The sequence below is a fragment of the Gordionus sp. m RMFG-2023 genome, chromosome 5 (genome assembly GCF_954871325.1).
Source record: "Gordionus sp. m RMFG-2023 chromosome 5, tfGorSpeb1-WG-v2, whole genome shotgun sequence".
NCBI lineage: Eukaryota > Metazoa > Nematomorpha > Gordioida > Chordodea > Parachordodidae > Gordionus > Gordionus sp. m RMFG-2023.
In genome coordinates this window covers 21,722,774-21,733,782 of record NC_088779.1, presented here as the reverse complement: position 1 = coordinate 21,733,782, position 11,009 = coordinate 21,722,774, and the positions used below count along the sequence as shown (strand labels likewise).

General features: G+C 27.2%; 1 protein-coding gene across 1 annotated transcript; it reads left to right on the top strand.

The window, feature by feature from the left end:
• The first annotated feature begins 463 nt into the window (after positions 1 to 463).
• Positions 464 to 9,613, top strand: LOC135930244 (uncharacterized). Its single transcript, XM_065467026.1, has 8 exons — positions 464 to 590; positions 2,000 to 2,187; positions 4,982 to 5,259; positions 6,720 to 6,976; positions 8,202 to 8,321; positions 8,511 to 8,690; positions 8,980 to 9,105; positions 9,399 to 9,613. Exons 1-8 carry the CDS (start codon positions 464 to 466, stop codon positions 9,611 to 9,613), a joined length of 1,491 nt encoding a protein of 496 aa, XP_065323098.1.
• The last annotated feature ends 1,396 nt before the right edge of the window (positions 9,614 to 11,009 follow it).

Sequence of the window (11,009 nt, the reverse complement as noted above, 5' to 3'; positions counted from 1 at the left end):
TTTTTACTGTTCCTAACACGAACGCGAGTTGTAAAATTAGACTCTGACCCGATCCGAATAGTTCGATGGGTCCAAATATTAAAAATTTCCAATTACTCCATTTTGAGGAGCCAAGTTAAAGGTATTTGGCCTTATCCCATATATATAAAGATATTTATATTTATCTATTTATTAAAAAGGCTCATATTTTTGTGTACTAGAATTCTTATCAACAAAATATCATTTTTTACATTTTATATTTATTTATTTTTTTACATTTTATATTTTTAGGCAAAAAAAGTTTAGAAAAAATTTAATTAAATTTTTTAATTTCATAAAGAAAAGAATCATATTAAATTTGGGAATAATGAAAAATATAAAAATAGTTTATCTTCTTTATGTTTTGAAATCAATTTTATTGATATATGGACAGAAAAAGGAAAAAATAATCCCTGAATATCCTGTAATTGTAATAGGTGCGGGAATGGCGGGTATTAAAGCAGCAAGAATATTAGAAAACGCAGGCCTGAATGTCACGATATTAGAGGGAAGACACGATAGATACGGTGGTAGAATTTGGACAAACTATGAAGCTATGAATGGCTCAACGGGTAAAAAAATTTTTTGTTCTTTATTAATTTTTACAAAAAAACTGTAATATCATTTCAATTATATATCAAATTTCATTTAATCAAAAATTTTATATTATAATAAGCTAAGCGAAAAAGTACTCCCACACCCTCCCCTCCCCACTATTGTTGATGATTTCCTGATTATATAAAGTACATTATATAAAATAATGATTTATTCATAACTTAAAAATTATTATATAATTTTACAAACGAGATCTATCTGAGACCCCTCACTTCAAGAATAATTCTTCAGAGTTTGAAAAAAATCTCAATAAAATTTTGAGCAAAGTATTTTATTTTTGAAGAAGAGATAATTTTTGATCAAATTTTACCTAAAAATGTCAAAATCATTTATAAGTAAATCTATTGTAATTTTCATGCATAAAAAATCTTAGGATTCTGAAATTTAAATAAATTCCTATAAATTTCTTGCAGATTGTAAAATATATTATAAAATTTCATTCTAGCTCATTTTCTTTATCCGAAGCGAAGCGTATGGAGTTTTAAGAATATACAATTATGGATTATTTTTGCTTATATTCTTTTTTCATATGCCCTGCTAAACATAATTTAGATTAATTAATTAATACATTTTAAGTGTTTCTATAATTATTGTTTTAGCGCATCGCCAATTTTTTTTATTTTATCTTTTTAAATAACATTTTATTTTTGATTTAGGCTACTAAACCTATACAATCTCTACTGTCAAATTATTAAACTTTAAGGCTTCCGATCGTTCGGTTAACTTCAGGACATTTATAAAAATTATATCCAATAATGTTTTATATTAAATAATAGCCGTGATTTAATGTCCCCGGATGCCCACTGCATCCTTCAAACTATGCACTTTTCTCGGGTTCAATAATCAAAATTTATTGTCTGATTGAGCAAAATCTACTAAGCGTAAAATAAATTCTTAGATTATTCTACTTATTATTATTATTTATATGAGTTACATATTGTACACATTTTTTTTAGTGCGAGGGTGGATGGAACGTAGGCAATAATTTATATTAAAATAATATTTACAAAAATTTTTGAAAGCGGGAAAAACATCCCCACGCTCCCCGCCCTTAACAACGCTTTTGTAGGATGTCAATTTTTAAAAAATCAAATAAAATATCTTTGTGCATAATTATGAATGTCATTATTATCAATATAAAAAGGGCAATGATTATTAATAGAATATGTCAAAATTCTTATACCTTTCGATGCGAAGATTTTATTAAGAATAATTTTTGGAATTTAACCACTAAATCGGAAATTTTTTTTAAAGAAATGATACATATTTTATTATTTATCAAAATATAAGTTTATGCTTTTATTTCTGTACGAATTGATATTATAGAGGATTGTTAATGAAACAAACCATTAATTATATAAATTAGGAGCCGAAGTTGATATGGGTGCCTCATGGATATGCGATGATGGTATTAAAAATACGGGAATGAAGTTATCCTTAGCCCAAAAAATTCCTACCGTTTTTAGCGATTTTCTAAATCCAATATTATATCACGGGAATGATTCTCGTGTTCATGACGACGATTGGAAAAATATTTATAAAGATTATCGAAGAGTGAGAATTTAATTTTAATTAACCAATTAATTTAGACTAATTTGAATTTTTGATTTATTTATTTTCGACCTTGAGTTCATTCATTACCTGGTTGTTTATTTATCTTGTGTGCCTCTGCGAGTCTCATTTCTTAGATGGGTGAACGATTGGGTGGGTTTAATAGCTCACCATTGTAGTTTTATTTGAGGTCTGCAATGGATGGGTTTAAAAATTTAAAACATTGAGCCACGGGTTAAAAATATTTTTAAAAGAATGGGAGCCGGTCTTGTTTAAATATAGTCTTTTGGGTCTGCCAAGTTGGGGCGAGTTGATTAAGATTATAGTGGGCATGAGTATTTATGATATGTGTTGTTTACATCAATATAATCTGACCAGTGAATGCGAAGATGTTTTTCTAAAAATATGCATGGAATTTGGGGGGATTATTTTTTAAAGCTGGTATACCATTTTAAATTTCAATTTTTTTTATACTCTTACAAGTTACAATTATTTGGGAAAACTTGTTTAAAAGCATAAAGGATCGATCAAATTTTTAAACCATTATCCGTACAGAAATTATACTGAGTTGGTTTTATGTTTCTTAAGCTTCTTGGGTTAATGATGCTTACTACCAATTGAATGTAAGGAAATATTCTAAATACCAACCTAATTTGCTAAATACCGACAAAAATTTATTAAAATGTAATAAGACCCTTATTATTTAATATATTAATACGGAATCACGTGGTCGAGTCCCTCCTATATATTATACCCCCAAGGATGGAACCACCAAGTTAAATTAAAAAAACATGACCATTCCCGGAATTTGAACCCGGGACTATGGGATCAGTAAGCCAAGCTCTTGCCTACTAGGCCATAGAGACTTTCCAAAAATCACGATTTTTCAAATATATATTATAAATATATTTGGTAGTGCCTGTCCAAATGAAAAATGAACAAAATTCAAATTTGATAGAGTACCTTAAGGTAGTAAGCATCATTAACCGCCTGTCTCACCAGCCATGGCTGTTTAAGGTTTTACTAAAGTAATATAAATCAAACATTAAATTACTTTCATTTTTGACGTTTCGATGGTTCGTCCTTTATTGATTAATTTCTAAATGCAGCTTTAATGATATATTCGCTATAATACAAGATGGTGTAGCATCAGTAGCAGATGCATGGAAGACTTAAATATTTGTGACTAATAATTAGTTGATCCCTTGACCCCCAAAATTTTGACAATTATAGAAATCATTACTTGTATTAATACTTAATATTTATTCCTTTCTGCTAACAAGATATTATGTATAAAAAAGGGAACCCACCCCCAAAGTCTGTGCATAATAGATATTATGAATACACCTTCTTTTGGAATGGAAATAATAAATAATCATATTAATATTATAAATAAATTGGTAGTCCCTATCATTTATAAATCAAATAACTAAATTACCCCCCTCAAAAATTCTACCACCACCTACTTTTCTCAAATATTTTGTTCCATATCCCTCCCCCCTTTAATTTTTACCCACCTACTTCCACCCCCCCCCCTATCTTATCAAAATTAGCAAAAAAATTCAAATCAAAACTACCCCACCTTTACCCCCCTCCTATTTTATTAAATAGATAATAGTATAACTACATACTCCCTTCCAAATTCAATGACGATCTTATATTACATTATACACCTCCCCTAATCCTGGTAGAAGACTCTCAAGATATCGGTAAGGTTCTTATTTCAACCTTTAAGGAGTTCTATGGTGATTATCTTTTTCCATAAAGTTTTAAGGCTTTTTAGCCGTTAGGGCTCAATTTGTTTCAGAATTTGTAATTATTCTATGAAAATAGGAGTATTATTCAAGCTAGTTATATATTGAAATCCAATTGATTGTAAAAGCATATATTTTAAAATATTTTACAACTGAATTTACATTTATTCAATAACAATTGAAAGAAAGTTGTAATTATATCAGTTTTGATAACTACAGACAGAGACCTTATTAGCTCTCATTAGTATATTGGAATAGTGAGAGCAGACAGGTCTTTTTTTAAATTGATATTTAAGTTTTTTTTACTATTCAATTCATATAATTTTGTTAATAAATTTTTTATCGTTTTTTTACGATTGTTTGTTGATCAAAAATTAGATGTCCTTTAATCTATAATGATGGTGTTTGTTAGTTTGCAACATGTTGATTTAGATTTAGTAGTAATAACCCTGTTATTCTTGGTATTTACCCTATGAAGGATGGCATGACGCAATATCATTATTAAAATCGACAATTTAGTAGGGAGTAGTAGGACTATAATGTCGTCATTCTTGGTGTGGGAGTGACGGGAGGTGATTGCTGTAAGTTGTTGATATGATTTACTATTAATAATAGTCTATATTTTGAGGTCAGATGGTTTGCTGCAGTAGGTTTATGTTTGTTTTGGCGCTCATGATTAGGTGATTTGAATTTAAGTCTACAGATAAGATATAGTTTAAGAAATAATTTGCCCTTAATAATGAGATTATTTGAGATTTTGTTGTTCTTTTGGCATGTAGCCCGTACACATTCTTAAAAATCGATATGGAAAAATGAGGAGTAAACCTGAGTTCACAGGTCTTAAATAACATTAAACTATTTATTTACATAAATAAATATAATTCATATAACAAACTAGAAGTAAACCATATTAAGGATTATATTTTGTGACGATCCTATGTTAAAATAAGTTCTTTTATAAAATGATATCAAAAAACGGCAGATATTCCTTAAATCTCTGAAGTATAAATATATTTTTACTTTTTTTTCCTCTTTCGGATTAGTTGATGTTTGATGAATTACCTTTATCTATTGAAAATTGGGACCCGACAACAAAAAAAAATTTAAAAATCACTGATGGTGATATATCTCTTAAAGTCGCTATTCGAACACTGGGATATTCAAAATTACTAAGTGATCCCGTATTCGCTTTTCTAAATTCTCACTTAATTGAAGCTGATATTGGTGCTGAAATGGGTCTGACTTCTGCCAAAATGTTCGAAGATATCACGGCCAAAAACACGAGAATCATTCCGCAAGGATATGCAGTTATACTAAAACCGTAAAACAGAATTTTACTTTAATATCAATTAATTTTATCTCATAATTTTTTTTTAAATTTTTACCAATTAATTTCATGTTTTGCAAGAACAATAAAATTTATGTTTTAATTTTTAAATACAGGTTAACATGATATTAAGTATATTTTGTTTTTATATCCAATATTTTAATATTTATTAGGTAATATTGTCATGTTTATTATTTATATAAAATAATAAGAGATGAATTTGTTTGATTTTGATAATTATAGAAAAAATGCCTATTCTTCAAATAAGTGATAATATGCTTATTTGCCTTGGGTAGCAGAAAGTTAAAAATGTTCTAGATGTAAATTAAAATAAATATATTTTTCTTTTTATTTACCCCACACAAATTATTTAAAATAAATGGTGGAAATTTTTAAACGCTTCGATTTTGAAGTCAATTGTATTTGTAAATAAGCCCATTTCGCAAAATCCCCAATAAAAAATATTACTAACCAACTCAATTTAGTTATCCAGGTGCTTGTTTTAACACTGATTTAAAAGAACACATTATAAGGAATATTTTTCCAATTTTCTGTGATTTCTAGAATTTCTGAAGGATTTATAACTGGAGTAAAAATTTAAAACTATTATGGATGCACTCAGCTCAAATAACTAAGTCAAAAAAATTATATTTCTCAATAATTTTTAAAAAGTGGTGTTCATGGGATAAAGGGAGATATTTCAAGAGCAAATGCCTCATTCCTTAGGGAATGAGGCAAATACAAAGTGCGAACAAGTTAATAAAATAATAAAAAGAAATTAAGATTTTGATTTCCATTTATTAAAATTTCTTTTCTTAAAGAAATGGGTTCAAAAATGTGATAAAATTTGTGTATGATAATTTAAAATATTTGCCGATAAGTCAAGTTAAAAGAGATAAAATTTATGCTCACCAGATTGGTTCCCTTTTTTTTAATTGGTCGGTCTGGCCCATTTTTTTGCTTGGCTTGAACGGGATTTTCTATTTTTAATCTTGACTCGTTTTTCAAATTTCGATTATTTTCCTCAACACGGGATTTTTTTTTAAATTTTGTTATTTCGTATAATTTTGGCTTGTATTTATAAATTGTTTCGAAATAAAATGAATTGAAAATATGAGCAGCAAATGAACGATCTATTTTATGATTTTCCAGATTTTTCTACGAACTAATATATTGATAAAATTTAAATTATTCTTAAAAAATAAAAATTAAATTTTAAACTCAGTCCATTTTTAAATTATGCCATTTTATGGTAAGACGGTTAGGGCCTCGAGTTTCGGGTCGAGTTTTTTGAATGGTACTGGCCGGCTTGTATGCCCGGCCTAGATTTGGCTTTATATTATTGTTAGTAAAGCTTAGTCTGTGGAGCTTTGGGTTTGGAATATATTAATAATTCCCAATTTTAAATTTAATTAAAATTTTATAATTATAAAACTTTATTTTAATAATTTTAGCTTAGTTGATGGTAGTAATGGACAAGAGCAGCCTTTGAAAATTCTTCTAGATAAAGAAGTCATATCAATAAAGTTTGATAAGAATTACAAAATAAATGAGACGGATAGATGGCTCAGAATCACAACAAAAAAGGGCGATCTATTTAAATCGAGGGCTGTAATTATCACGGTTCCCTTGGGCGTTTTAAAGGCCAATACCATTATCTTCGATGAAAAACTTATTTCGAGGAACGTTAAAAGATCAATAGGCAAACTAGGTAGAAATTATTTTATCAGACAAAATTTTATATTTCTTTTTTAATTGTTTATTAATATAATCATGATAAATTATTTAAATTCCACCTAGAAATCAATATGATTTGATCTGACCCCCTAAAATGAATATATTTCCTTTGATATTTATTTACAATTGCTCGGTAGGATGTGTATAATACCTACCCTGTCCATTTCGATTCTATAAGATATTAGACATTGCCAGATTATCCGCATTGCTGATAACATATGGTCATTTATTTTGTTATTCAATATCAACAATAAAAATGTTAAAAATATAATTTAGAATAATCCATTATTTTAACTATAATGGTGTAATCTTCTATCTAAATTATAGAAATAATTTAAAATGTTTTCTATAAAAATTATTTAAAAATATATTCTCTCTCTGAGTGTGAAAACGCTAATTTTACTTTACCTAAACTAAATGTGAGCTAAGTAGAATGTATCTAGGATTAGTATACTATGAGATGGTTAATTTAATATTAATTTTTTTAAAAATATATAATATTTTGAATCATACACCGAAAGAAATGAGTTTTGTTAAGCGGCTCGTTTTGTTACTATTTTTAAAAGCGGCTAGCTCAATATTTAGCCAGAAAAAAATATTGCCTAAGCCATTTTGTTAATAAATATCTAGACCTTTGTGCCTTCTATGAACAAAATCTTCAGGCTTGGGTAATATTTAAAGATAAAATATTGAGTTAGACGTTTTTAAAATTGATTTAAAATGAGCCGTTTAACAACTCTAACCTAGACTAATGGTGAACGTGTTAATATGTTTTTTTTAAAAAGAGTTAATCGCCATCATTTGTCGAAATCTCAATGGCTTAGAGAGTATTTGGTTGGTTAATATCTTGAATCTAGGCTTCAATTCTAGAAAATAAGATTACTTTATTTTTATTACCTTTTTAAGAGTTTTTCTTAAATTTGTAATAGAAAATTTGGGTAAGTTCTTGATAAAGTTGAGAAATTCTAGATTTTTAGCCTAAAAAATTGGTACGGTTCTTGTGTTTTTGTTAATATAGCTCAACTTTAAAGAACGCAAAAATAAATATAAATCATATCTTATTTCTTAGAGGAGTTTTTTTTCAGCACATGCCTTTAGATTAATCCGAAGTTAGCAATTTTTAATCATTATCGCAAATGTCGATAAACGTTTTTCTTAAAATAATTTTAAACTATTATGCTATTTTATATATAATAAAGGATTTGGACTCATGAATAAAATACATCTTAAATTTAATGAGATATTTTGGCCCAAATCTTATCACGCATTTGGGCTGTTGCCCAACAAGGATTCATGCAAATATATTAAAGAAGTTAGAAGTAAATATACTAATTCTACTCGGACTCTTAAAAGACATGCAACAACAAAGGGTAAAGATTTAATAAAACACTTTATTTAAAGGAGTCGAGCCAAAATTAAACAATGATACAAATAAGAGAATTGAGTCGTCTTTGAGTAGTTTTTTATTTATATGATATTTATATTTAAATTATCTCAATGTTTTAAAGAAAATCCGAAAAGGAAACATATTTCAAATGCCAATAATTGCTCCGAATTAGATGCATCATTATATCATAGTTGGATTAATGGATATTTATATACAGGTCAAAAAGTGCTAATAGGTTACGCTACGGGAAAGGCTGCTAGATTAACGGAAGCACTCTCTGACGATAATATCAAAAATATCGGTAGTTAAATTTATATATAAATTCGATACTTTGTAAAATGAACCGTTTTTGATTTTTTTTTTATTAAACTATTCTTAACAGTAGTTATTTTGTTTCTTCCTATCCAATTACATTAATTAACCTAAACCAAATTAATAAATTATATAATATTTTACTAAAATGTAATTATATATATAAAGCCTTATCCTCAATTTCTGGTTGTAATTTCGGCCATTTTTCTACAGTAGTATTGTCTAAATTTCTAATAATGCATTATTGAAAATTTTTAAATTAATGACATGTCGAAAAGCCTTGGATAAACTTAGAGAGATTTTTGGGAAAAAGAAATTGAATAAAATTAAAGTTGCAGCCATGGTTAGAACTAAATGGCTACAGGATAGATTCGCAAGAGGTACTTGGACATACCACCCTACTGGTAATTTTAAATATTATTATAGAAGTATAGAAGAGTCTTAAGATTTTAGGTTAAAATTATATTTCTGCCTCAAATTCATTTTTTTGAGAGAGTATTTATTTTATTTGTATTATATAATATTGTGTTCGTAAAATAAAATAAATACTTATAAGGTTATTAAAATATTTTCATTTATTCTACCATAAATCTTATTTTAAATCTCCGATGCAAAGTATATTATTATATAATTTTTCTAATTGAAAATAAATTAGATGAATATAATTTTTAAAACAATTATTTATTATATCCTCTAGGATCAACATCAGCTGACTTGGAATCATTTTCTCAAATTAAAGGACCACTTTTTATAGCAGGCGAACATACGAATCCAGAAAATTATGGTACTGTGACAGGAGCGCACAACAGCGGCATAAGGGCAGCAAGGGCTGTACTAGATTATTTGTATAAAAATTATCATCATGAATACTCCTTAGAGAACATAGATCCTAATTTAATCAATATTGATTGACGATATTTTAAAATATCATGAAATTTTTGTATATAATTGGGGTTAAATAGGGAAATCGAAGGGTGATTTTTTTTAAATAATAGTAAAATGTAATTTTTGAAAAGTATTTTTATTTTCAAAAGTATTATATGTATATCTTAGATACTTTTTAGTAGGGTTGTATAATGTTTACCCTACAACATTTCCGCGCTTTGAATTATAAAATATAAGAAATATTTTAGTCTGATCTGAGCTAATCAAAATTGTCATTTTATAAATAATTGTGGTTAAATATGGAAATCTTATGTAATATTTTTTAAATAATAGTAAAATGTAATTCTTAAAAAGTATTATATGTATATCTTAGATACTTTTTAGAAGGGTTGTATAGTGTTTACCCTACAACATGTCCGCGGTTACTTTGCATTATAAAATATAAGAAATATTTTTTAGTCTGATTTGAGCTAATCATATTTTACAAAAATTGAACTATATTTTGAAGTAGCACAGTTTTAGGCATTCGAATCCATTTTTTGACTATTTAAGTAGAAAAAATGGTCGAGTCCGATATTTTTGCATTTATAAGAATGTAAAACTATTAAGAAGAAAATAAAGGAACTTATAGAATGATACTAGAGTAGACTATATTGGCCCATTGAAAGTTGTGATAGGTGGAAAATAAAGAAGAATCAGGCAAGTTAAACATGGAGGGATTTGGTAATTTCTTTCCCTCATCCTTCTAACATTTGGCATCATTTAATTATTATTATCAATTAGCAGCCCTTTCATCTCCTTCCATCCTCATTCGTTCTCTGCTTAGATTTTATCACATGGCTATTTTTTCTTCTTAATCAGATGATTCAACACAACCATTTAACGATCATTTCATGTTTGATTTTGTATATTTTATGTAAAATACAGTGGACACCCTTTTTTATCTACTTTTGAGCACCTCTAAAAGATATTTCCAGTATCTCCTGGGAAACTATTGATTTTGTATATAAATATATTTAAAATACAGGACCCTTAAGCTTTTTTTTTATTTTTGAGCACCGCCAAAAGATTTAAAGAAATTTAGGAGAATTTAAAATACCTAAGCTTATTACCTTATCACTTAAAAACAAAAAAGGTCAATTCGCCTATTTGCATCTCTTTCTCATAATAAAAATGTAATAGTTGCTTTTAATATAAATTTCATTGGATTATTAAAAACTTGTATATTTTAGAAAATCGGAATTTAATAAATTTTACCCCATCGAAAATTGATATGAAATCACATAAGTTTTACTCTTAAAAAATTGATATGTAAGTAAGCTTCTGAAATTCGAATACTTCAATATCCGTTTAATCATTTTAAAATTAAATTAATATATGAATATTATATTGGAATATTTATTTTTTTTTAAATTCCATTTTC

What these genes read in the sequence shown, in the direction of transcription:
- LOC135930244 (XM_065467026.1), top strand. Translation starts at nt 464, where the DNA reads ATGGCGGGTATTAAAGCAGCAAGAATATTAGAAAACGCAGGCCTGAAT. An exon ending in AAGATCAATAGGCAAACTAG is followed by an intron (nt 6,977 to 8,201) that starts GTAGAAATTATT and finishes TATATAATAAAG; the next exon opens with GATTTGGACTCATGAATAAA. An exon ending in CGATAATATCAAAAATATCG is followed by an intron (nt 8,691 to 8,979) that starts GTAGTTAAATTT and finishes CATGTCGAAAAG; the next exon opens with CCTTGGATAAACTTAGAGAG.